This window comes from Miniopterus natalensis, chromosome 9 (genome assembly GCF_054644295.1).
Source record: "Miniopterus natalensis isolate mMinNat1 chromosome 9, mMinNat1.hap1, whole genome shotgun sequence".
Classification (NCBI taxonomy): Eukaryota; Metazoa; Chordata; class Mammalia; order Chiroptera; family Miniopteridae; genus Miniopterus; species Miniopterus natalensis.
Window position 1 is genome coordinate 28,513,488 of NC_142089.1, and position 26,120 is coordinate 28,539,607.

Here is a 26,120-nt window from a genome sequence, read left to right on the forward strand (position 1 = left end):
AAATAAACAAAGAAAAAATACTACCTATTTACTAAAGAATTTGTTCATGTTATTAAGTGAGAAAAGCAAACTAAAAAAAAAAGTCATATTTGTGTGTATGAATTTCGTGGGTGTGTGTATATCACAGGTATCCAAACACATTGAATAGGAAACTGGAAAGGTATCTACTAACCTCTTACTTGAGTGGTGGTGGTATTTCTTTCAAACTTTGGGGTGTTTCCCTCAGTGTTTTTGCATTGCACTTTATTACTTTTGAAATTAAAAATCAACAACAAGTGCTAACCTTTAGTAGTGCTTGCTCTGTGCCAGGCATTCTTCTAAGAGCTTTGCATAATTAACTAATTTAATTCCTGTAACAACTCCATGATATAGGTTTTATTATTATCATCCCATTTTACAGATAAGGAACCAGAGGCACAGAGAGGTTAAATAACTCCCCCGAGGTCACACAGCTCATAGACAGTGAATCCAACTGGTGATCTAACTGGAGAGGCTGCACCTTTACCCTTCACCGCACAGCCTCTGGTGAGTAACAAATGCCACCACGATGAACAAATGAACAGTGTCCCTGCGTCAGAGGGAGGAGAACTACAGAGTCCCCTTCATAAAGGCTTTTCCTGGGGTGTAGCAGGGACTGCCAGGGCTCTGGACCCCAAAGCTTCGGGAAGGACTTCCTGCTGTAGTTGACAGTGACATGGAGGCTGTGCTCACCTGCTAAACAGACTTCCAGGCAGAGGAAGCAGACAGACAAAGGCCTGACGGTGGGAACTGTCCCGGGTTGTCCCAGGAAATGTGGGACCCGACAGCATGGGGCATGGCATTGGGGAGGGAGGTGGGCATGAGGGAACAGGCTGGCGGGTGGTTGCTCAGAGGCCGGATACCAAGTTCTGCCCATGGAGCTAGGAGGCTGGGCTTGGAGCTCAGGGGGCCAGGGAAGGTTCCCAGCAGGGGAGACACTGGTCAGATGGGGTTCAAGGATTCCTCCTGGGGAACCTCCATACATACATTCTCTCTCCATCCCTGTCCCCTTTAATGTGGGGCAGGGAGCCCAGGAGCTTTCCATTCAATACACTTTCATACCTTACATACGGTGCACCGGGCCCTGACCTGGGAAGATGCAAAAGGGGGTAAGAGTGGGCTCCCCCACCCCCTTAGGAATCTTGTAACCAGAGATAAGACCAGTATTAGCACACAAGGCAATTCTTCAGGAGATGTCCAAAATTCACCACCCACTGGCCTACCTGTGGAGCCCCTGTGCATCCTTTAAGACGCAGCACAAACCTCACCTCCTCTGGGAAAGCTTCCCTGATGAGCAACTTCTCACACAGATTCTCCCACTGCTCCTCTTTGGGACTATGTGTCCTTGTTTGCCTGTCTGCCCCTACTGGTCACCCCCGACTGAAGGTCCTACAGGGCCCGCCCCTGGGCGATCCACCTCCAGGTCCCAGGGCTCAGCACGAACCTGACTCACTGTTGGCATCCACAGTGTCTATTGACCAGAGAGTGACAAAGGCTGGGCCTCACTCTGGGGGGCGGTGGGTGAGCAGGGATCAGTAGAGGAGGAGAGTCCTGAGGTTCAGAGATGCTTGAAAGGGCTACATGTTGGAGGTAAGACAGGCTCAGACCTTGGGTGACATCACAGCAAGCTGGCCGAGCGCTCTGATGGCTTCCATGCCTCTAGGGAGGGGCCGTCAGTTCCCATGTGTGAGAGTCTATGGGTGTCAGCGTCCCGTCCTTGGCCTAGCAGGGAGACTGCTAACCTTTCATGTCCAAGGCATCTTGTCTGATTATAGTCATGGAGACAGGCACTGGGCATGGCGGTGGCAGAAAGGTCTCATTTAACACCCTGTCCATCTCACTAATTAACAGGCTCAGATAGCTCAAGGATGAGCTTAGGCCAGCAACTGTCACCCTCGTCTCCGGGGCTGGTGCTCCCGGTGTTGGCCGCCCAGGCCTGGCAGAGAACCCGCTGCCTGGCTCCCTCAGCCCCACAGCAAGCCCTGCCTTGGCCTGGTCATCCAGCCTCTGCCCTGGCATCCCTTGCTGGCCTGGCCCTGCCCTCCCCATCCCCACAGTTTCTAAGGGTCCCTATTTCCTCTTGCCTGGACTCCTGACCCGGCCTTCTAGGGACATTCCTGCCTCAGGTCTGTCCTAATGCAATCTCCATACCGAAACCAGAGTGAGGTTCGAAAATGCAAATCAGGTGACAAGACTGCTTGCTGGAAACTCTCCATGACCCCAACGTCCCTGCCTCCTTTTCCCGGGCCAGCTCCCTCTCCAGCACACTCCCCTGGCCTCCGCCTGTGAGACCCCCTCTCTACCTTCCCCTCTGTCCTCAGCGGCCTTGGGAGGCAGGCTCAGGCTCTCACGACCTGGCTCTTTTCTAATGGTCCAGTCCCACGGCTTGCTACTTTCTGTCCCATGAGTTCGCCCTTGAGCATGTCATTTGTCTTTTCTGGGACTAAGTTTCCTCTTTAGCAAAATGAGGTTTTAATCCCCACCCTAGCGGCTGTTGTAAGTTAGTAATAATAGCAGTAGTAACAGTAAAATACTAATGCGCAGCACTAAGCCAGGCCAGGCTCTGTTCTGAGCCTGGTGAGCTGGGCTGGGAGGTTCAGGGGCTTGGTCGGCACCCAGGAGCTGCTGGCATCGCTGGGACAGTCACATCTGGCCAGGAGGAGGCATGTGGCACGTGAGACGGGAATATGCCAGGCACGTTCTGGGGCCAGCACGCAGACGAGCCCTGCTGGAGCTCAGGGCCCGTGTTTAATATAAGATTAATGAAATTGTCAAATTGACCTTGTCAGTGGCTGCTCAATCCAATTACATGGCTGTGGCCCCTGTGAGTGGGGTTAAAACAGGAGTGCACACATGAGACACTAAGACGGCGGCCCCGGGAGTCAGCGCTGCCCCGGAAGCCCTGCAGAGCAGTCCTTCCCGGTGCCCTGGCCAGCTGAGGACTGCGGTCACCTTCAGGGTGCGGTGTCCCCTCACTCTGCAGAAACTGCAGCTGAGCATTCAACCTCCACCAGGTAGGGCACTGGGTGCCCTGACTGATGCCCAGGATGTCCGTGCCACTCTGCTGGGCACGGGACACATGGTGAGCAAGACACAGTCACTGTCCTTGAGGAGTCCTTGGTCTGGTGGGTGGGACAGATACAGAAACAAATAGAATTCTCCACATTTGAGCAGTGCCCTGAGAGATGGCAGCCAGACAGGCACACTTAGATCAGCCCAGCACTCAGCAGTCCCCTGGCAACGATGGCACCTGAGGTGAGAGGTGACCAGAAGAGAGGGATGGGCAGAGTGCAGGGGGCAGTGCCATCCTCAGGGTCATCCAGGCTTCAGGCAGGAGGACTGTGGGGGGATGTTCTGCAGAACAGCCAGGGCTGTGGGGGAGTCTGTTCGTGGTGGGAAGGATTCAGTGGTGAGGGTGTGGGGTAAGGGGTTGGTGGCTGGGCCAGCAGAGGGAAGCCCGGAGCAGCTCAGGGCACCTGGGAAGGAGAGGCTGTAGGGCTCACAGATGAAGGGCATGGTGAGCTTCCCCGAGAGCAAGGCTTTCCAAGGAATAAGCCTCGGCATTGCTCTGTGGGTAGGAAAGCCCAGTCCTCTCTGGAAGGCTCAGGCAGGGCCTGGATGGAGTGGACATTTGAAGAATCCATGGTGTCGTGTCAGCTGCAGCTCAAGTGACCTCAAGTTACTGAGAAAGGCCCTGAGGGAGAGGCTGGGCACAGAGCCGCACCTTCCTTGGCCTCTACCAGCAGCACCTGGTCCTGATCCCCAGGCCTGCCGGCCACTCCCCCTCTCATTTGGGGCATTTCCTGCATTCTTCCAACTGCAGGGCCCTTTTTAGTTTACTGAGCTTGCTTGCATCCCTCCAACAACTAGATCTTCACTACAAGACTGTGAGCCAGATGGCGTCAGTATTCCCATTTTACAGTTGATGAAACTGAGGCTCAGGGCGACTGAATGTCCCTGCCTAAAGCTTGTTCATCATGCAGGTGGGACCCATGTCTATTTATTCTGAACTAAAATCCCACACTCATTCTATTCCCACATGTCTACCTTTAAGGAATGAGGGACTAACGCTGGACATCTTGGCATGAGCAGTGGGTAGACAAGGGCAGATTCTGGGTAGCCCCTCACTTGATAGGCCATCACTTGTCTTGTTTCATCAAAAGATAATCCTGCCAACTGCATTTCTAGGGCTCAACAGGGTCCCCAGAACATGAAACCCATATTGGGATGTTGTATTTAAGCAAAGTGATTCATGTTTAGCCAAGGATTCCTGTTAGAATAGGCACCACAGTGCTCCCAAGAAGGACAAATCTGTAATCCCCTCCTACTGAACGACATCACCACTCACCTGCTCAGCCAAGTCAGAAACAGGGGAGTCACTGCACTGTCCCACTCTCCCGCTCTAATCAGCATATCGTGGTGGCTTTACCCCAGATACAGCCTTCTATTTGACCTGCCCTGCCCACCCCTTCATTTCCACAACCCCTGCTTTGCTCTGGTCTCATTTCTTGAGGGAATGTCAATTGGCCCCTGGCCATTTTCCCTAATTCCAGCCGTACCTCCTCCCATTCACAGCTATAGTTCTACCAGCGAGGCTCTTCTGAAACACCCATCTGACCATGTCACTCTGGGCTCCACATCCCTCAATGACCCCCTGTTGCCACCTCAAAGCAAAGTCTACCTCTAGGACATCAAGGAAGATCAACCAACACTTATGTCTCTGCATTACCCCATGTGGTGTCAGTCCCAGCTCTGTGATACCGAGGCACTGCCTTTCTATCTCTACTTGTCCATTCGTTCATTCATTCATTCATTCATTCATTCATTCATTCATTCATTCATTCAATTTCTTGAGCAAAAACCGCTTAAATAGCCTGTGGGGGCCAGGCCCTGTGCTCTGCTTTGGGGTGACTCTGTCTCCTTCCCTGACCCAGGCTGCGGGAGTTCCTGGGAGGCAGGGAGGGACTCGGTTGCTCCATCTCCCTGTCCGGGGCTAGCACAGCCGAGTGAATAAATGTTCCAGTTCACTTTATTGAAACACTTCAGAGTGAATTCGGAGACAGGCGGCCCTCTACTGAAGAGTAATTTAATAACCACAAATGCCTTTAACACAGTGTGTGTGTGGGGGGGGGGGGGGAGTGGGGGAGGTGTGTGTTTCCCTTATTGCTGCTGTTAAAATAAATGGCATTTTAATAAAGTGTCCCCATACAGCATATAGAATGTGGCCACATGATGAAATAAATAACTATGTAGTGAAATTATGCATTGCAAAATAGACTTTTTCTGGTCTTTTGGTTATTAAATTTAATCACTTTTGAGCTGCTCTCCTACTCTTTCCTGGAGGCAGGTACACTTTTGATTAAAATGTGGGCCCCAGAGCTCTCCAAGGGGGAGCTTCAGCTGCGTCCCCAGAGGAGCTGCGGCGGCGGCAGGCGAACGGGACGCGGGGGCCACGCCAACCGCCACAATTGCTTCTCACTTGATGGACGTGTTTATCCCCAGACAGAGGGCACGGCAGTCACGGGGCGTATGGAAATCTTGCAATTAAGGCAAAGTCTAATTAGAGACTACACATTCAAAATACAAAGGGACCCTGAGTGGCAGCCACTCTGGTCGGCTGGGAGGCGTGATTATCCCACTCCCGTCCCGCCTCGGCCGCCCGGCAGCTGACTGGGGGGGGGGGGGGGCATTGGGGGGTGCAGCTTGTTGCCCTGCAGGGACTCTCCGGGGACAGCCCTGCCTTCCGAGTGTGTGCGGACAGCCCGGTCCGCGGAGAAGAGCACAGGTTTCGGATCCGTGAGACCTGGGCTTGAATTCTGCCTCCGCCCCATCATTGCCATTCCAGCCTCAGCATCTCCCTCTTCCTAAGGGGAGTGGTGACAACCATCTCACAGGTCCGTGAAGGGTCAGGAAAGGGATTTTTTTGGGGGGAGGGGACTCAGTTCCGGGAGGTCGTTCACAGGTTGGGGCACTTAGGCTGCCGTTGCCCCCAGCCCCTCCCCCCAGCTCAGCAGGGAATAGGGGGAGGGGCAGGGTGGGGGAGGGGCGGGCCCAAGGGACCCCGGAGGCGTCCTCTGGGCCCTTCTCTCCTGAAGGATCTGACCCTATACAGAGCAATCAGTTTTATGAGCCCACAGGGGTGAAGGCCTGGGACAAGCTGTCTCCCCTTTAATCCAAACAGTCCCGGGAGCAAGGGCGGCGGAAGGTTTCGGGAGAAGGCGCCGCTCGGAGGGTTGTTAGACGGGGCTCTGGCCCAGACACCAGTGCTCCCTGAGCTCGGACTGTGGTCACGACATGATTTCAAAACTGTCCCTGCCCTCAAGGAAGTCACAACTAGTCAGGAAGACAGGCAGGAAAAGAGCACAGAGGTGGGTGGCACCAGTTTACGGTCCCACAGCATTTTACAGCCGTGAACGTGGCGCAGTCGGTGCCGGGCCCGCGGGACTCCCAGCTGCAGGCCCAGGTCTGCGCTCAGGTACAGGGGCCCCACCACCCGTGGCGGAACCTTTTCCGCTTTCTGCTTTTTCCTTCAGATCTCTTTCTTGTTTGTTTTAAATACTTAAAACATAACAGAAGTCTCTTTTGCATTCTCCCCCGTCCTACCCCTGGAAAGGGCTCTCCCACAGCGGGCTGCGTCCTGCCTGCCCGTTTCCACACCGGGCACATCTGTATGTCAACCATCCACAGTGTCGTTTTGCATGTTTTAAGATTTTACATACATAGTCCCACACTCTCAGTTCCACTTGTTCTTCTGACTCCACATTAAGCTTTTGAGATTTATTTCTACTGATGCACATAGTAGTGCCGGTTCATTTGTTTTTGCTGTGTAGTATTTCGCTCTATGAAGAAAGTCGTGTGTGTGTGTGTGTGTGCATGTGTGTAATTATTCTGTTGGACGTTTGCTTTCATTCTTTCTACCATCCCACGGTGCTTTATAAGGGAACCGTGTACATGAACATGAACCTTGAACACGGCTAGACTCCAACCAGGGAGGCGGAGCTTTGTCACTTGTGCAGAGTCTGGCTCCAGCAGGCCCCAGTCAGTGCTGAGGCTGTGATAAAACAGTGGACTTGGTCTCCGAAGGGCCAGGACTTGAACTTTGACCCTCCTGCTTATTGGCTGTGTGACCCTGTACAAAAATCTAACCTCTCGGGCCTGCAATGTCCTCATCAGAAGAAATAAAAACAGTAACACCAACTCCTAAACACTCATGTTGTGATGATTAAATGCATGACGTCTTGAGTGTGGATCCTGGCAAACAGGAGGAGCTCAGCAAAACTAATGGAGAGGCTCCCTGATCCTGATCCTGGGCAGTGCGGAGGCATCGTCATCTCCTGCTGGCTGCCCTTCTCACTCTGAACAAAGAAGTCTGGGTCAAAAGCTCAATATTAAAAACTAAAAGAGAGAGAGAAGGAAAGAAAAGTCACCTCATAATCATAAATTAAAACCCAGGGGAGCCCATCCCTCCTCCCAATCTGGCTGTGGTTCATCTTCCATCCGTGCCTTTGATGGGCCAATACTGGAAGGGAAGCCTGGGCCAGTGTACCAAGGCTTCCTGAAGGGCAGCCGCATCCTGCAAAGCCCACCTGCCCTCCTGGGCCCTGGGGAAGACAGCAGCAGGCGAGGCTACAAAGGGTTAAATCTCTTTCTTTTCCAAGAGATTGGAGCCAATGAGGCTTTCTGCTTAAATGGCCTATAGCCATCTCCCCGAAGCTCCTTAGCTCAGAAAGTGCACAAGTCAGCAGAATGAAAATAATTTAAAGAGCCATTGGAAAGCAGAACTCGTTTCCCTCCTCCTGCCTGCAAGGATAGCCCCTCAGTAGAGGCTCTTATTTTTCATATTCAGGGCCAGGGGCTTCCCACCAGGGGTCGGGATTCTAGGGAGAGCTCCGTTTCATCAGCAGCAGGCTCTGAGCTGGGTCTGGGGCTCAGAGAACACACAGTTGGCACCCAATGACAACACAGGCTGACAAGGCCAGCTGAGGTCAGGAAACAGCGCTCCAGGGGAGGGCAGGAGGCCCCAGCACAGGCCGCAGGGGGCACTGCAGACACCCTGGGGCAGGGAGGGAGGAGCACAAGTACAAGGTCATAGGGAGGAGGTGGCAGGCAAGTTCAGCTAGAAGAAACACCCGTGTCAAGAAGACATCTGTGGTAGCTTAAAGCACGGTGGTTAGAACACCAGGCAATGGAGCCATGGAGGCTGTGGTGCCAGCCCTGGCTCATCACGGCTGTGCCATCTGGGGCCAGTTACTCAATGTCTTTAAGTCAGACTCCTTGTCTGTGAAGTGGGAATGGGAATAGTAAGAAATAAAATAATAAAGAGTGCCTAGTGTGTAGTAAGTGTTTAATAAATATTAGTTAATTTAAAAGTAATGTCCACATCCTTCAGGTGGGAGCTCAAAGGTCATATCTCAGAGCCCTTCCCTGATCACACACAGGGGGAGGACTCTGAGCTCCTCAAATGACCCAGCCAGAGAAGCTAATCCGTGGGCCCAAGGGGGGTCTTTTGTGGAGGACCATGTGGCTCTTTCCTTTTCACTCAGCTAAACATGATGATCGATAACTTGAAGATACAAAAGATCATATTTATATTCTATAAAACTGAGGGGAAGGCTATATCATAATATAAAATTCCATAAGAATCTCAAATACCCGAATGTCTACGCAGACAATTCACAAAGGAAAAAGTTGGAAAGTACACCTGTATCGAAAGCCAATTTGCCACACTTCTTTAAAAACTCCCAATACTGGTGATGTTGTGGGGAGATGGCACCCTGCTGGAGACAGGAACTCACTTGTTGGGAAACAAAATAACAATACATGGAAAGGACTATCAAAATGTTCTTGCCCTTTAACCCAATTAGCTCACTACTGGGAATTTTCTCTAAGAAACCATCATAAAGGATCATGGCAGCATCATCTCTAATAGCAAGAAACTAGGGACAACAGGAGATGCAGTGAGGCGACAAGAAGGTAGCCACGGCCCCCTGCCGGGGAGGGCATTGGAACGGGAGCCACGCCAATCAGGCAGCTGAGGGGAAACGTCTGCCTGGTGATGCTGAAGGGACAAAGCATGACCATGGAGGGCTGGTCATGAACAAAGAGGTGGCGGACAGAACCACGGACAGACAGGAGGGGTGGCCAGGAGTGAACAGGCAGTTGGGCTTGGCTCTTGGGATTGTGGCTGGGTTCTTTTTTTTTTTTTTTTTTTTGGCTTTCCTCAAATTTTGTTTTATATTTTAAACTCAAATGGAAAAGAAGATCTAAACCAGCTGGAATGTTGGGCTGAAACCAATAAGATGAAATGGTACAGAGATAAATGAGAAGTTCTGTATTTCATTTAAGAACACACAATGGAGGTGCGAAGGGGTATAAAGAGCTGTTAGAATGAAAAAGGGAAGGGAAGGAAAAGGGAATACAAAAAATGCAGTCACTGAAGCCCAGGACTGGGGTGGCGGTGGCTGCAGGTCTGGCTCAGAGGTGGCCAGTGCGATGGCCCTACACTGCGTAACCGACGAGGTGACCCGGGCTGCGGAACGTTTCCTCCCGTCTAGTAAACAGCGAAGCCGGGATCTGAACTTGGTGTGAGTTTCTCTGGCTTCAAAATCTATGTACTTTCTCTTAAAACACAGTGAACTAAAGGGACCAGTATTGTTAGCGAAGAAGAGGGAGCAGGGACCACAAGCTCGATAGGACCTTGGGGCTTTAGTGACCATAAACTCGAAATGAGACAATTCTATCACTAAAGACACTCACGCAAGGCCACCTTAGTAGAGAGATATAGTCTAGGATTAAGAGGTAACAACCTGCTCTAGTTAGTGCTGATCAGGCCCTTCCTGGAGGAGTGTCCAGTCCTGAACCCCACCTTTTGAGGACACATCTCTAAGAGAGCAACCAGGATGGTCCGAGTTCTCGGGATTAGGGAATGGAAACACTGAATGCCCAAGTGCTTTACTCACATTCTCTTCTGTAGCTCTTACTGCAACCTATATAGTTCCAGTTCTATTCAATATGAAAAGGTATCATATTCCCACTTTTAAAATGAGAAAAATAAAGCTGAGAGGTTAAGAACTTGTTCAAGGTCACACATTAGTAAGTGGCAGTCAGCATTTAAATACAGAGCTGTCTAAGTCCAGAGTCCCCAGCCCCGGCCAGGAAGCCCAGTTGGTTAGAGCATCATCCCCATACACCAAGGTTGCCGGTTTGACCCCCAGTCCCAAGTCGGGTACAGACAAGAATCTACCAGTGAATGCATAAATAAGTGGAACAACAAATCCATGTTTCTCTCTAAAATCAATAAATTAAAAATTAAAAAATAAATCCAGAGTCTCCACTTTTTCCTGGGCAGTGTCCCTCATGTGAGAAATGGTGGAAGAGAATTTGAGCTACTTATGAATTGGTGAAGAGACATGACTGTCACCTTCAGCTGTGCAAAGAGCTCTGAGTAGAAGCATCTGCGTGACTTCATAGGAGAGAATCTGAGTGAATTTTTAGCTCAACAGAAGAACAATTCAGTGATGGCAGTAACTGCATGGACTCTTGGATAGTAGGATGAATGCCCACCCCTGGAGGTGGTCAGGCAAGGTCTGGAAGGGCATTGCTCCAAGTGGAGAGAGGATCTGGGAGGAGGACCTGGAAGTTCACTTTTGACCCTTAGCGTCCATGAGCCTAAGAAGCTGCTTGGCAGAAACTGACCTATGCCTTCAAAAGAAGTGATAATAATATCCACTGGCATGTCTATTTGCAGATGTAAAAGTAAAAATTATAACCCAAAGTAAAGACATTGGTCCAGACAAAACAACACAGAAAATGAAATGGATTCTACCAGAAATACTTGTAGGTTAAGCTATTATTTTGTTACCAAGAAATCAAACTCTGGAGAGAGATACAGTCTCAGAAATAATCAAAGAAAATACAATGAGGTACTGGTTTTCACCTAAGTTGGCAAAATAATCCAAAGCATAATGCACACCCATTATGTGCATCAAGAACGTTAAAAATGTCATTCCTTTTGGCCCAAGTAAAATGACCCTAAGAAAATGATAAAAAAAAAAAAAAATACAAAGAAGAAAATTGCACACAAAAATATTCACCAGCAACCTAAAAATTTGAGGAAGGGCAAATGGGCCAGCTGGGTGGCAGAGGGTAGGGGCTGAGGTCGGTGTACACAGGGAAAGGCCCATGATGGGCACAAGGTGTCTGGATGTCCAAAGGCAGATAACAAAAGCCAAGGTCAGAGCAGGTCAGAGACAAGGTAGGAGCTCACTCAGGTGGAGACTGAATGGGCACAGGGAAAGGGGAGAGGAGGGGAACCAACATTAACATTGCCGGCCATTTATCCACTCTCACCGGGGCACTTTAATTACATTCTTAGTCCTCCATATCTAGCTATTATTTTCTCTGTTTTGCAGATGAAGAAGCTGGTGTTCAGAAAGATAAAGCAACTCACCCTAAGTGAGGGAGTAGGAGCTAGAGGGGAAATGGACTCGAGTGCAGCGACCTCCTAAGCCCAAGCTCACTCTACCGCATGTGGGGGACCAAAGTGAGCAGCGCGGCCTTTCGTGAAGTGGCAGCCCTGCATGTTTACTGGATCGTCGTTTGATGTCGGCCCACTTGGTGGGTGCTGGAACTGCTGGCTATAAATTTCATGGAGCAACAGGAAAATGTGTTAAATGGAAAGGGAAGAATAGAAACCTGTCGTATGCTATGATCACAGGCATGTAAAATCCATGTTTACGCCCTTGAGAAGACGACTAGAAGAGACACGTCACGATGCTTGCAGCAGTGCAACCCGGAATGTTTCCCCTATTTTTCCAAAAACTTCTATAAAGTGATTTTCCTTTATAATTACCAAAAAAAAAGCATAATCTAGAAATGCATCCAAGAAACCCTTGGGCACGTAACAGTCACTAACACACTTTCCTCAGCCAGAAAATGAAAACAAGCCACATCTTTGTTTTGTCTGGTACGGGGGACTTGTTGCCAGGGTTTCTGAAGACAGTGCCTGACCAACCACATGAGTTCAGGCCCTGCCAGCTCAGTATTGACCATCCTGTCCTCCACCGCTCCCTGGCATTGAAAGAAAGAAAGAATTGAAAGGAAGAATCGAGGGGTAACAGTGAGCGGGAATCATGGGTGCCCAGACTGAAGGTCACCTGCTGCATCATGTCCAACTAAATAGCACTTGGTGGGCACAAAAGCGGGACTCTCAACACGGTTTCAGGGCAGAGCCTCAGCTCTTTAAGAGAAATGTATCCTCAATTTCAAATATCCTCAGGCACTTTATTTATTTATTTATTTATTTAAATATATCTTTATTGATTTCAGAGAGAGGAAAGGAGAGGGAGAGAGAGATAGAAACATCAATGATGAGAGAGTCATTGATTGGCTGCAGCCCGCAACCCGGGCATGTGCCCTGACCGGGAACCGAACCCTGATCGCCTGGATCCCAGGTCGATGCTTAACAGCTGAGCCACGCCCGGCCGGGCATCCTCAGGCACTTTAGAGGGAGCTTGTCTTTTTACTTCCGAAACATTCTTGCTCCTTCGTGAAAGCAGGACTTACGCTAGGCTGGTATTACCCACAAGCCGCACTGTGCTGAAATACACATTCCCGGCCCTGTCTCAGACCCACTGACTCAAGCTCTGTAAACAAAGTCCAGGAATCTGTATTTTAGGCACCTCAGCAAATTTGTAAGATTGGGCAAGTTTAGGAAACCCTCTTCTAACACAAAATGCACTTGAGTTTTGTGAATGTATCTGAATGTAATAAAACTGAGTTCTCCTAAATAGTGCTATTATTTCCAGTCCCTCCAAATGGCTTCAATTAATGAGAATGGTTTCCATTGACTTATTACTGTGGTTGGGTCTCTCCTAGCCAACCCTGAGATGGCATGGCTAGATTCTCAGCCCAGACCATAGTATTCCACTCATCTTTGGATCCATAACTCAGGGTTGTCTGGAGAGGGATCCTATTGCACAGGCTTGGATTCTGACCCAAGGCTGATAACTCTGGGACCTTGGCCAAGTTATTTAACCTTTTCAGAGCCCATTTCCTCATTGGTGCGGGTGTAAGAACAATGACCTTGCCCTCATATAACAGTAACAGGGTGCCAGGTACACAACAGGTGCTCAAAAGCCTCTCAGTAACTAGTGTATGAAATGTCCCCTCATTCTCCATCAGAATTGGCTCTTGGGTCCTTCCTGTCACACTCGCTTCTGATTTTATTCTGTCTTCTGAGCCAAGGGTCACTAACGTGTGTGTCTCTTCAAGACTTACAGAGCCCTTGCTCCAGGTATCACCTGGATTCCTCTCAAAACAATCCTGAGTTATGAATCATTATTTCCACTTCAGAAGAAATGAGCCCCAGAGAGGTCAGGCAATCTTCCCAGTGATGATAAAGTCAGGATTTGAACTCAGATCCCAATATTTCACAACTCCATTCTGCCTCTAATATATGCACCTTACATTACACAAAGCACTTTCACCTTTCATAGCAGTTTTTAAACACAGATTCTCATGCTATTTCCCGCACTCATCTAGAAGCACCTATGAAGCAGGTATCATAGTGCATCAGTCTCTGCAGAGAAGTGCACAGAACCCCCTTTTCTGTGCTCAGGGAGGAGAGATGAGCTCCAGTACAATGCACCCTTTTTTCCAGTCTCTCATGTATTCCATACCACACATGCCCAAGCTGCCCCACGCCATTAAAATGAATACATCCAATAACAAGAATTTATTGAACATTACTGTCACTAACCTTACTGACCTCATAAAATGAACACTCAGAAAAGTCCTGGCATAAAAGTATCTGGTGTTGCTGCCACTGTTGTTAATTATCCAAAGAGCCTGTGCCATAGGCATTATTTCCCTTGTTATACTGATAAGGACTCTGAGAAGTAAAGTGACTGGTCTAAGATCATGCTGCAGGTTTGGGGAGAGCTGGAAAATAGCATGAAAGGAAATTCACACATACGATCCTATTAGCCAGCGCAGAGTATTTCACATTATAAAGGATTATTTTATTTACTAGAATAAAATTCCTCAGAGGAAGCCGCCTCCCCTCCTTACCCCAATGACCCTGAGCTTTTGCTTGCAGACCACCAATGGTTTAATGGTTTAACGAATAACCCATCAGAGAAACAAAAGGCCAAAGTTTTCCAACCAATAGCTAAAGCCAATAACCGGAAATGAATAAAATAATGATCGCCAACATTTATTGAGCCCTATATATGTATAAAATCCTTATGGCAACTCTGCAAGGTAGAATTATCTCCTTCTTACGGAACAGAAGAGGCGAAGGGCAGCAGGGGAGGGAGGCTTGGAACCCAGGTGCTCAGCCCAAACCCCGGCCTTTCCAATGCACCAAGCTGACTTCACAGGCACTGCAGACAGGAAGCGCGGTGCATATGTGGTTTGCCAGGCTGCACACCAGGCGCCTTCGAGACTTAGTTACTGAATGAGATAAAATTATGTAACTTGAAAGATCATTTGAACTACAAGATAAGAGAAACAAACTGATAGCAGGTACCCTGCCCCCGACTTCCCGATGGTGACCCTGGACCACATCTATCATCACAGCCCCCCCAATAACTTTTACAAAGATTGACTCCAGTTATCTGGAAGCTGAATCTCTGGTCACCTTGAGTGAGAAAGGTCCTAGATGGTCCTTTGAAGTAGGAGAAAGTGATCTGCTTTCGAGATAGCCCCTCAGATCTGTAGTCAGCAACCACATCCCTATGAATTTTCCTTCCTCAGCCTGAATGTTCCGCCCTCAAAGGACATTGGTCGCCACCACTGTACACTTAATATCCTTAAATAAATGAGGATAATCATTATCTACATCAAAGAATTAATGAGCTTTATTATAGAACAAAATAGAGAAACAGAGATAAAAGTCCTTGAATGGTAAAAATATCAGTTCCAATTCTGGGCCAAGTGACAGGCAAGGTGGAGACACTCGATCCCCTGCTGAAAAGACGGTTCCCAGTCCCCAGAACTACACCGGTGCTGGGTTGCTGCCTGAGTCTCAGCACGTCCATCTGCCTTCTTTGAAGTGGGAAGTCCAAGTTCAGAACAAGCCGCTGACCCCAACCCCCACTGGCTCCTGCCCCACACATCACGCGCGAGGGCTCTGATCCGGCCGGCGCCGGCGCCCGCAAATCACACGCCGCGCAAGGAAAACGCGAAGGCTTTATGAAAAATCCAAAGTTTATTGCAAATTGTATTTTGCTTCCCTTCGTTCTTCATTTTTACAGGATTTATTGATATCCATGATTTTTTCACAGATGTACTTGTTGACTTTGGAGAGTCTCTGTGCAATTTCAGTTTCGTCCACAGTTTCTTGTGCTATTCTGTCATATAAACACTCTGGACATGGAAAAGAAACAGGAAGGCCATGGATTAATGGTGAATTCGAGTACAGATCTTTGGGGGGGGGGGTGCCTCCTGCCATATTTCCCAATTACCAATCTGCTAATCTGGCACAGAGATCTTTTCAAATTTTCATTCCAAAATGTATGTAGAAAAGAGTACATATATACTGTAAATTTACCCTTTAAAAATAATGATAAAACACCTATGTGCCAGCACCTAGCTTAACAGGACACCACTGTTCCCCCTGAAGACCCAGGGTGCCCCTTCCCCTCCCACCCTCTCCTCACCCGCACCTGGAGTCACCACTCCCCGGAACTTTTGCTTTTCTTTTCCTTTTAACGTTGACATATGTATAATTCCTTAAATAACACACTGTTTACTTTCTATAAGTGTGCCCTGTAAGTCCCTGACTTCCTTTTTTCACTCAATACTGCAGGTTTGAAAATGACCCGCATTCAAGCGCACAGCTGCCGTGGCCCGGGCCGTGCGTTTCCGCTGGTGCGTGGTGCTCTGCCGGAGGACTCCACAACCTGCCGCTCCATTTCACTGTCAGTGGATACCTGGGTTCTGCCCTGGGTTTTGCATGTCATCGTGGGCAAGACTTTTAACTCCCTTGGGCCCAAGCTTCCTTAGCTATGGAACGGGGACAACACAGCCGTAAGGAATTGCTACGGACGACAAACAAACCCTGTGCGCCAGGCCAGCCCTCAGCGGGAACCCTCTTAGAGATGCAGCGTCAGCGCCAGGAGGGACCAGAGCCTGACCCGTGCCAACCCTGCGCTTGCAGGTGAGGGGCCTGAGGCCTGGGGAAAGGAAGTGTGGGCAGAATCCACTGCTGCCTCCCCGACCCTGAACCCGTCCGCGGGCGTGCGGCCAGCCTGCCTCCTGGTGCCACCCTGCAGCAGGTGCGCGCTACAGGCCTTCTTTCTCTGGGGCACCCCTTCCTCCCACCGACAAGGGTTTTGCACAGAGAAGCCTTTGAAAGCTTTTAATTGACCTCCACTATTTCCTGACCACTACTAAGCCTGGCTAATCTCCATTTCACCTTGTCTTGGCCTTTCTATTGGGACTGAGACAAGAAGGTAGGGGCCCTGTCTCTCTCTAGTCCTACCTTTGCTGTTACCCATCTGCAATTGCCTCCCCCCTCCAGGCTGTCCCACAAATCACTCTTCTCTTCCCAGATTACCCTGGCCCCATCCTCTACCTGCCTAAACCGCATTCTTTCTTCCCAACTCAGCCTTCTCGGAACCTACCAGGTTGAGTTAGGAGACCCCACTCTGCCTACAACCTCTGTGCTCCCACACTTGCCTGGGTCTTTCTCTGTTCAAGCATCGATCACAGTCTAAAAAACTGCAACCACGCTGTCTTCCCTACAGAAAGGGACACTTGGGCATTCCCTGTCCAGCCCTGGGCAAGAAGAAAGTGGACATACACAGAGACTGTGCCCTAACCTGAAGCAAATGAGGGAGACACCTGCACTGAGAGCGGTTCTGAAGTTCAGGTGTTTGGCTCTAAGCCTAGTTGCTGTGCAACCTGTAGTGGGAACCTCTCTGGGCCTCAGTTTCACTATCTGGGAAAGCAGGATGTCAAACCAGATCATCCAGGGACATTCTTCCAGCTCTAAGTTTCCAGAAGGTAATAAGGATAGTAATGAGGCAGAGAGAGGAGGGGAAGGGGGGAGCGGGTGTGATGGCCCTCAGAGCCCCCAGCGAGTAGGGGAAGGTGCAGGAAGGGGAAGGCTCAGATGGAGGCGGCTTTCAGAGGCCTCCGCAGAATCCCGATCGCTGGTTTCCCGGGGCTGAGAGCGCTGAGCGGCCCCTCGGACTGACGAAAGGCTTTCGTGAGACTCCAGATATTAATCATCTGCAGTTGCCGGGAATGTCTCCCTCTGCGAGGGAGCATTTGAGATTATTGCTTAATTAACAAGGTTTATAACAGCGCTAATGTGTCCTATTAAGAAAGTTATAAAAATTAACCAGAACTCAGTGCTGGGGCTCATCTGGAAAACTCAGACACTCTACGAAAGGTCATTTGACCTTAATAAGGTTGAACTGTCATCCTGGAGCTCGTCATGGAAGCAAACCTGTCCTCTAGCCCTCCTGCGTTCACTTTCTAAAGCAGAGTCAACATCCACCGCACCCCCCTGCTAACCGGGAAGAGAGGATTTCAAAATCAGAGGAGAGGAAATTCTCACCAGCCCTGTGAGCGTCAAGGCTTTTGCCATTTTTATACTGCAAATGTGGCTGAATGTGATAAAATCATATAAAACAAATACAACCTCAATCCAGCAGACAGCTTGCATGGGAAAAGCTGGTCATAAAACGCAATCTGGGAGAGCTCAAATAATTAGGCCCAAAATGGTGAGTGTATGGTGGGATGGGAGACAGGCTTCAAACCTGCCCGGTTGTAGTAAGTAAATAAATAAACACTGTCTTTTAGTGAGACACACCCCTCTGGAGACAAGGCAAGCCTGCCAGTTGGTTCTGCTGGGCTCTGATCTAGCCTGGCCAGGTAAGGCCTCAGGCAAGCTGATTTCCTTCTCATTCACTTGCATGGCAGGCGAGCACTTATGGGCTCAAAGGGGCTGCTAGACCAGGCTCCTAGGAGGCAAAGGCACAGCAAGGAGAGAAGAGAGTAGGCCCAAGGCCCTTTGGATCAAGGGAGCAGGGAAGGCTTTCTGAAGGAAGCTTCTCCCAGCAGATCTGGGTGGTAAGTAGCAGCTAGCCGGGCAGAGCAGCGGGCACAGGGTGGGGAGTGTGACCCCTGTACCAGGCACTGGGAAAAGCATTTACAAATTCCCACATGTGAGAGGAAGCAGGCCTGTTCAGGGAATGTGGCAGTTCATATGGCAAGAACTTAAGAATTCAAGGGAATACTGCTGAAAAATAAAGCTGGAGCTATCAGCCAGGGGCCAGGCAGATTATGATGGAACTGGTATGACACACTGAGGAGCTTACCTTGAATAACAGGCACCATGGACTGGCTGTGACAGGGCAATGGCAATGGAGTATTTTTGTTTCCAAAAGATCATGTGGTTATATAATGAAGAGAAGAGTCTGGAAGCTGCTGGAGTAGTGCAGGGGAGAAACGGTGTGGCCTGAAGTATGGAGGGGGGGTTGGGATGGAGAGGATGGTTTAAGAGGTATTTGTGGGTAAAACAGATGGGGAGTGAGGCATGTGGACGATCACAGATGAGACATCTCTGGAGGAGGGGCCCGCTGGCGGGCGAGAAGCCGGACGGGCAGGAGGAAACCCTGAGCGTGCAGGACGGTCTCTCAGTGAAGGAGGAGTGGCCTTGTCCCACAGTGCTGGGAGCAGGTGAAAAGCATGCCCTGGATAAGCAAGGAGATGTCGCTGGGAAGCTTGGCGAGAAGCAGGGGAGTCTAAGTGAACACAGGCAGTGAGTGGAGGGTAACCCTCACAAGAAGCCTGCATGTGAAGAGAGAGAGGCACGGTGGCCGCTGGGTGATGGCAGTGGCCCCTGGGAGCATTTTGTTTGTGTTGTAAGAAATGAGTAATCCAAGTATATTTAAATGATGCTGGGAAGGAACCAGGAGAACAGGAAATGGAGGAACAAGGCGCTAGGAAGGCAGGGGGGCTGGGGTCCTGATGAAGAGAAGGGGGAGCCCCAAGTAAGAGAGGGAAACTTCTCTCGGGACATGAGGCAGGAGAATGCGGGATCCAGCTGTCTGCGGGTGTGGCGTCCAGCTGTGGGAGACAGGAGTGGGCTATCGTGTTTGGGGAAAGTAGAGGAGGTTTGAAAAGAGCGTGGAAATGGGGGGTGGATCAGTGAGGGAAACCTGGAGGACCTGGCAGGTGGGCTTGAAGACTGAATCTAAGCCCCACAAGCCACACAGCTGAGGTGTTCTCTCCTAGATTATTCTGTAGCATTGGGGACCAGGTGAGCCGCATAGAACACCATCTGAATGGGGCTGAAGGAATAGTAAAAATGTCTATTTGGTCCTTTGGGTAAGCAGGACAAGAACTGTGATCTTGGCTTTACAGGTGGAGACACCAAGCATCTGCTTGGTACTGACACTGCACTAGGCTTGGGGAAGCAAAAATAAATACGGTAAGAACCAGGGTAAGCTCAAAGCTAAACCAAAGCAAAGCTGGGGCTCAACAATAAGCTTTTGATTCCTATTTCCCATCACAGTCCATAGGAAGCCGATGGGGGAGGGGAGGGCCTGAAAGCTCCTGAGTGGCACTGAATAGACGTGAACTTCAACGAGGTGACCATCAGGAGGTCATGCTGGCTCCACAGAGGCAGCTCACTTGTCAACAAAGGTGATAACTTCTTCTCACACCTCAAAAATAACTATTTCCAAGCTATAATCCTGTACAGCCCTCTTAGCTGTCCTAAGAGATAGGTTTTCAACTGATGAAACTGAGACATGGAGGGAAAGTGATTCACAAGAAATCACACTGAGGTTGAGTCAGGGGATCGGCTTGCAGGTCTCAGTGTTTCACTTGTCCAGGCCTCATTTCCTGAACACCTACTGTGTGCCAGGCCCTCTGTTATGCATGAGGACGTGGAGGTGAACCTGGTATGGTCAGACTAGTGCCTGAGGCAGATGCACAGCAGATGACTTTATACCACATGGCAGTGGTGGAGCAGCCAGTCATCATTCCAGCTGAGTCACATTCCAACATATATAACAGAATCAGAAGTCGGCCACCTATTGGGTGGTTCAGGGCAACCTCCCCAGGAAGGCCTTTATCTCAGGGTGACCTCCCAAATTAAGCTCCACTGTTTCAGACAACGGGCCAACTAAAGGTTATCTCTGATTGTCTAAAAATAAGTGGCTGCCTAACTCAATTAACCACGAGTCAGCCAGGCAAAGGAGGCAGCTTGCTACACAGTGCAAGCCCAGGCCAGAGTCTAGCGGTGTGGGTTAGAATCCAGGCGCTGAAACCTTGTAGCTGTGACCGCAGGCTGGTCACCTAGTCTGTCTGTGTCCTGCCACCTTGACCTCCAAAACATGCCCGAATCTGGCCACTCTTCCCCCTCACTGCCATCACCTCACTCCATGTCACCATAGTCTAGCCCTGAGACCCCTGCACCAGCTTCCTAACCGAGTTCCCATTTGGTTGCTCCACGATGTGGAGCCCTCCACTGCCTTTCTCCTGCAGGTGGAGTGAATCCAGACTGCTCACTGTGGCCCTCACGACCCTCAAGGCTGGTTCTCGCCCACCTCCCCAGCTTCCCTGCCCCCTCACTCATGACTCCTCGGCCACTGGGGCTTCATTGGCCTGCAGCGCACTGGCCTTTGCACCTGCCCTTTGTTCTGCCTGTTCAGCTGCCCTCAGACCTTCGCAGGGCTGCCTCCCCCACACCCAGTTCCCAGCTCGCATTTGCCTCCTCAAACAGGTCTCCAACCACCCTGGCTGGCCCTGCCCTCCTTGTCCTACCATGTCATGTGGTGACACTTCACAGCCCCACCAGTACCTGGAACTACCTAACTTGTTCATAGACACATCTGTCATCTGCCCCCAAACCTGGCACAAGGCCTGCTCAAAGTATCTATGGTGACTGACTGAGCCCTACTTTCTTCACTAAAACCTGGAGCTGGACACGCAGACCAGGGCTTAGGAACAGCTTCTGACGCCAGCTCTCCCGCTTGGTCTCCCGGCTCCGCCCCTACCAGCTGTATGATCCGGGCCAGTCATTCAGCAGCCTGTGTCTCAGTGTCCCCAGCTGTAAAGCAGGGGTAATGAGAGTAGCCCACAGTAGGAGTGTTATGAGGATTAAATGAGTTACTACATGTGAAAGTATTTTTTAAAACAGAACCATTAAAAAACTCAGACCCTGAAACACAGTAGGTGCTCAGAAGAATGAGCAATCGCTACAGTGCTCTCTCTGCGCCCGGGTACCTTGCGCCCGTCTCTGTAAGTTGCATTGTCTGTACAGTGACTGGCTGTTCTTGTGTTCACCTTCCCTGTGGGACTGAGCTCCTTACAGAGGGAGACTGTGTCTCAGCTCTCTTTGTATCCTCAATACCCAGCAAAGGGCCTGGCTGAGAGTAAGAGCTTAGTGACTGATGGAGAGAGGGTGGGAGAGACAGAGGAAAGAGGGGAGATAGGAGAGGGAGGAGAGGAGGGAGGGAGGAAGGATGGAAGGCAGGCAGGCAGGCAGGCAGGGAGTGAGTCAGGAAGGAAAATCAAAGAGTCCAGGATATAGCTATGTCTTTAGGGAGAAAAATAATACCCTGTCTCTTTCCTATCCCCCAGCCCCTCCCAAACACCAGAAAAGAGGGTAGAACCAGTGGCCCTGAGCAGGTCTGTATCTCATGAACTGTTCCAGGCACGCTGCTCGACCCCTAGCCTTGACCTCTTACTCTGCACACAGCAGCACTCCTTTCCCATCTCCGTGCCTTTGTTCCACATACTTCTGCCTCCAGAAGTAACTCTCTTTACACGTTTGCATCTTCATGTCTGATGGATCCTTCAAGGCCCTGGAAGCCTTCCCTGATTTCCAGCCAGAGACCTCCTCCTGCTAAGAACTAACTCCCCTGACACATCACCTGTCCCTCTCCCATACCAGCTCCTTGCACTGCATTGTGTCCACAGCTCCTGTCTGCTCCTGTGTCCGGGGCCTGGCACTGGAGCTCTAATGTCTGTTGAACTTAGTCATGCCTGGTCCATCCTTACCAGAGAGAAAGACAGTGGCCCAGCCGTCATGTTTCTGCTGCAATGACCTACCTCGGACGATGCTTAGTTTGTGAGGAGAGAGGGGCGGCTTGGGGACAGCATCTTTCTTTTTTTTTGTGGCAACTCCTGTGACGCTTCTGTTCTTCAGAACATCTGTTCCCCAAATCATAACTGCCAAGTTCTTTGTGTACTTGGAATCTCCTTGGGTTACTTGTAGCTGGTGCCATTTCTCTTCATCAACCCAGATCCCGCTTCCCAGATGGACCTGAAAGGGACAGGAATGCAGCACCTGCTTAGTCGGACAGGATGGCAGCTGGAAACTCTCCTTGCCCTTTAAAATATATTCCTGCATAACTCTAAGGGAGTCTTTCCATAAATGCTAAGTTAACTTTCTTTAGGGGAAATAATGATACTCATTTCCTGAATACTAGGCCTTATTCCCATGCTTTGTAGCCACTACCTCAATTCCTGGCAACCCTGGGAGGAAGGTGTTGGGCCACTGTTTTCATTTCAGATGGAAAGTCCAGGTTATGAAAGGGGAAGGAACCGGCCCAAAGTCACTCACCTAGGAAGGTGCAGACCTGGAATTCTACCTAGACTCACTATCACAGGCTGCTCAGAACCTGAGTTGAAGTCCTTTCTCTGTGACACTTTAGAAAGAAAGACCTCTCTCCTAAAGTAAACATGTAAACACCCTGGACGCACGTCCTCCTAGCCCAGTGGCTCTCTCCTTGGTATCACATGGGGTCGCCTGGCAAGCTATAAAAAGGGCCGGGGCCAGGGCGGCACTCCCAGGGAGCCTAACTTAGTTCATCTGGGTGGGGCCTCGGTACTAGGGTGGTTGAAGGCCCCCTAAGTAATCCCGGTGTATAGTTGGGGTGGGAGGGCAGCCCCCAGGCTCTCCATTAATCAGAGCGTGTTTGTGCAGGTCCTTTCCCACCCCCAGCTCCGTGAACTTGAACTGGAAGAGTTGGATTTTAAGTTCCTTCTGGCTCAGAACACCTAGGATTTTACATTAGACACAACCACAGTGTCCAGTCTGATCCTGATGGCACCCAGCACAGAACGCGATCTAATGCTCCCTAAAGGAAGCACCCAGAGAGTGCCAGCAGAGTCGGTAATGGTGCAGGCCCAGGCTGCTCTAGCAGTGAGCTGCTAGCTTTCAAACTTTTTCTCCTTCCTGGCTCTTTAACAACTCAAAACACATTTGCTAACATTAACCATCAAAAACCAGAGTTTGACTCTGACATTGCCATTTATGTTGTGTTTCTGCTGATTCTATGGAGGGGGAAGAGGCCTCTGTGGGGATTGAGGGAGAGAGCGGCTAATAAGCTAAACTTTCTGAAGGGAAAGAAAAGGCTCTGCCAAAGGTCCCTGTCTTCAGAAAGACCTCAGGTCACCAACACTGCATGGCCAGGAGATATCTCAGGAGAAGCCTGGTCTGACAGACAGCACACACGCCCATTGTTCAAAGATGATTAAAGCTCTTTGAACTGAAGCTTGGCTTGGAGAAGGAGGTGGGCACCACACAGAGGCAGAGAGGTCAGCCAACAACACTCTCCTTAACCAATTACTGAGGTTTTCCCACCATAAAAACAACAAAACTACAACATAGCCCCCCCCAATGGCTGTCAGTAAATAAACAATCCACCTGCCACATCTGACTTCACTTCCTTTTGCTCAAGAGATCACTCAGACCTCTGCAGGCAGGACATAGGATAAAAAGGTCCACCTGGCTCCCTGCGCCACAAATTTCAGTCTGTTCACATGGCTCAAGGAGATAAGCACCCTGGGTGGTGTGCTGCCTGGGGCTGGCTGGGCAACACTAGCCCAAGGTCAGGTCTGGCTGCTCTCTGCAGTCTGCCTTGCAGGCGGGCAGGCGGTGTGCCAGGTCAGGCATGCTAGGGACAAGTGCCCTGTGCACCCTGCTGGACCCTAGTCACCTTCCTGATGATACTCTGTAGCTACCTTACAAGCTTCCAGAGATAGGGGGAAACCAAGGAATTTGCATCAGATTAAATTCAGAATCAGAAACCACAGAGATGGAAGATAACTTTTTTCAAAGGTCTCCGCTCTTTTCTACCCCAGGCCTTGTTTGTTGTTAAGAGAGAGATAACAGTCATTTTAGCCAAAGTTCTACAAGAGAAGGGGGACACAGATATTTTTTGAGCAGCTATAATGAACCAGGTATTGTACCTTCAATTTATTTATCCTCATAATGACCTTAAGAGATGAAAAGAGGTAGAAATTATTCCCATTTCACAGACATGAACAGAGACTCAGGGGACTCAATTATTTTTCCTAAGACACATTATCAATAAAATTTAGAATCGAGATTCAAACCCAAATCTGTATGACCCCGAAGCCACCTCCTGCTGTGCCCGTGGTGGTGGGAACAGCAGGCCCATCAAGGCTCACTCAGCCCTTTTCTGCACCTGCCCGCCCCATCCCTGGCAGGCCCAGGGCAGCCCCCCGCTGCAGACGGGAACCAGCGAGAAGCCACAGGCTGGCCTGCCTGCCTCCAGGCCCTGCTGCCTCAACACACCCTGGAACCTGCCAGACTGATTTCCTGAACACACGGCTTTCCTTCTTTGACTAAATGAATTCAGAGTCCTTCACAAAGTCTGTGAAAGATGCCAAGTTTTATGTCAACCCTCTGGAGTCTTGAATGGCTCCCTATTTACTGTCACATCAAATCAGGCCTTTTCCGCTGGCTTTAAAGACCCTCTAGAATTCTGTCTTCATCGAACTCACTACTATTTCCCTGCTATGTCCATCACTCCAGGAAGCTCCCAAACCTTTCATTTCCTCCTGCTTCCAGGGTACGGGCCAGAAAGAGGATGGGCTCTGAGCCTCCGTCCCTGCGTGTGGATCCTGGCTCTTTTACCTAACTAGCCAGGTATCTGGGGCAAGTCCCTTTACCTCTGTGAGCCTCCCTTCTCTCAGCTGTACAGGAGGCAGACCACCACCTAGTCCATAGAGGTGTCTGGAGAATTAAATGAGATGACATGAGTAAAACATCAGGACAGCACACACCCAGTAACTGTGACTGCCTTTGCCTTCTTTCCCCTACCCACGTCTCTGCTAAGCCTTTCCCCTGTCCAGGAATGAATGAAGAGATTATGTCTTCAGAAGCCTGCTAATCTTTCAAGTTCCAGTCCAAAATCCAGAAAACACTCCTAACTACTCAGGGGCTAAGTTTTACCCCAGGGCTAAAGTTCTACGTCTCCAAATGTCCAGCTTAGTGAGAGCCCTTACCACCTGATCCAGCCCTTCACAGTACATTTCCGTGGGGTGGGGTCAAGCTCTGCCTCTTCCGTCCCCTGCAAAGTGACCAGGACTAGTCTGAACCCAAAGTGAGAAAATGATGGCATGTTTAATATGTTTTAAGGGCACTGGCTTTCAGTTCTGATGAGCTGCTGAGTCTTGGAGATGAAAATATTTTCTGACATTCACTCAAGTACAAGGCCAACTTTACAGCACAGAAAGAAATGTCCCTGGGTAAGTGAGATCAATCACAGGTTATCTGCTGGGTGTCTGGAACAAGGGCTCCTGAGGTCAGCGAAGCTCAGGCTCACCTAGGGCAATGCCCAGCTTTCAGGGGTGCAGCAGAATAGGCTGGAAAGAGCACTGGCCTGGGAACCAGGGGATCTGGCTTCTTGCCTCTAACCTGTTGTGCAACTGCAGACGAGTCTCTTCTCTGGATGTGTTTCCCCATGCGTATCATGTATAAATTAGACTAAACGTTAATGGTCTTTGCAGCTTTATGATTCAATGAGTTTTTGAAATAAAATATCTTAGACAAAGAAAAGCAACCCACTTTATCAAAACTAGACAGTCACTTTTGTGGCAAGCCCCATTCATGTACACCACAGTTCGCTATTGGACCAAAATGTGTCAAGGGGGGTTATTAAAATATGACATCTGGTAGGATGGGACTTGATCAAAAAGTGTCTTTGGAAAATGCTCTGTAGGACAGAAGTAGTTTCCTAGTAGGAAACAGATTCCATTCCAAAGCTCTAGGCTTTGCAGAGATTAAGGCCTTTGTTCATGCAGGGGAGGGGAGGGGAGGGGTC

The 26,120-nt window shown here is 49.9% G+C and overlaps 2 protein-coding genes across 3 annotated transcripts in view; both read right to left on the bottom strand.

Annotated features, from left to right (window-relative positions):
* AGBL4 (AGBL carboxypeptidase 4) overlaps positions 1–26,120 on the bottom strand; it is a 692,884-nt gene that overhangs the window by 92,717 nt on the left and 574,047 nt on the right. The gene's annotated exons all lie outside the window — the stretch shown is intronic.
* Positions 14,853–26,120, bottom strand: part of BEND5 (BEN domain containing 5) — a 44,672-nt gene continuing 33,404 nt past the window's right edge. For both annotated transcript variants that reach the window (XM_087820418.1, XM_016215921.2), the window contains exons 5-6: positions 22,096–22,309; positions 14,853–15,387 (exon numbers count right to left, since the gene is read on the bottom strand). In XM_087820418.1, the coding sequence (XP_087676544.1) occupies positions 15,230–15,387; positions 22,096–22,309 (372 nt within the window). In that variant the 3' untranslated portion in view covers positions 14,853–15,229. The remainder of the gene's footprint in view (positions 15,388–22,095; positions 22,310–26,120) is intronic.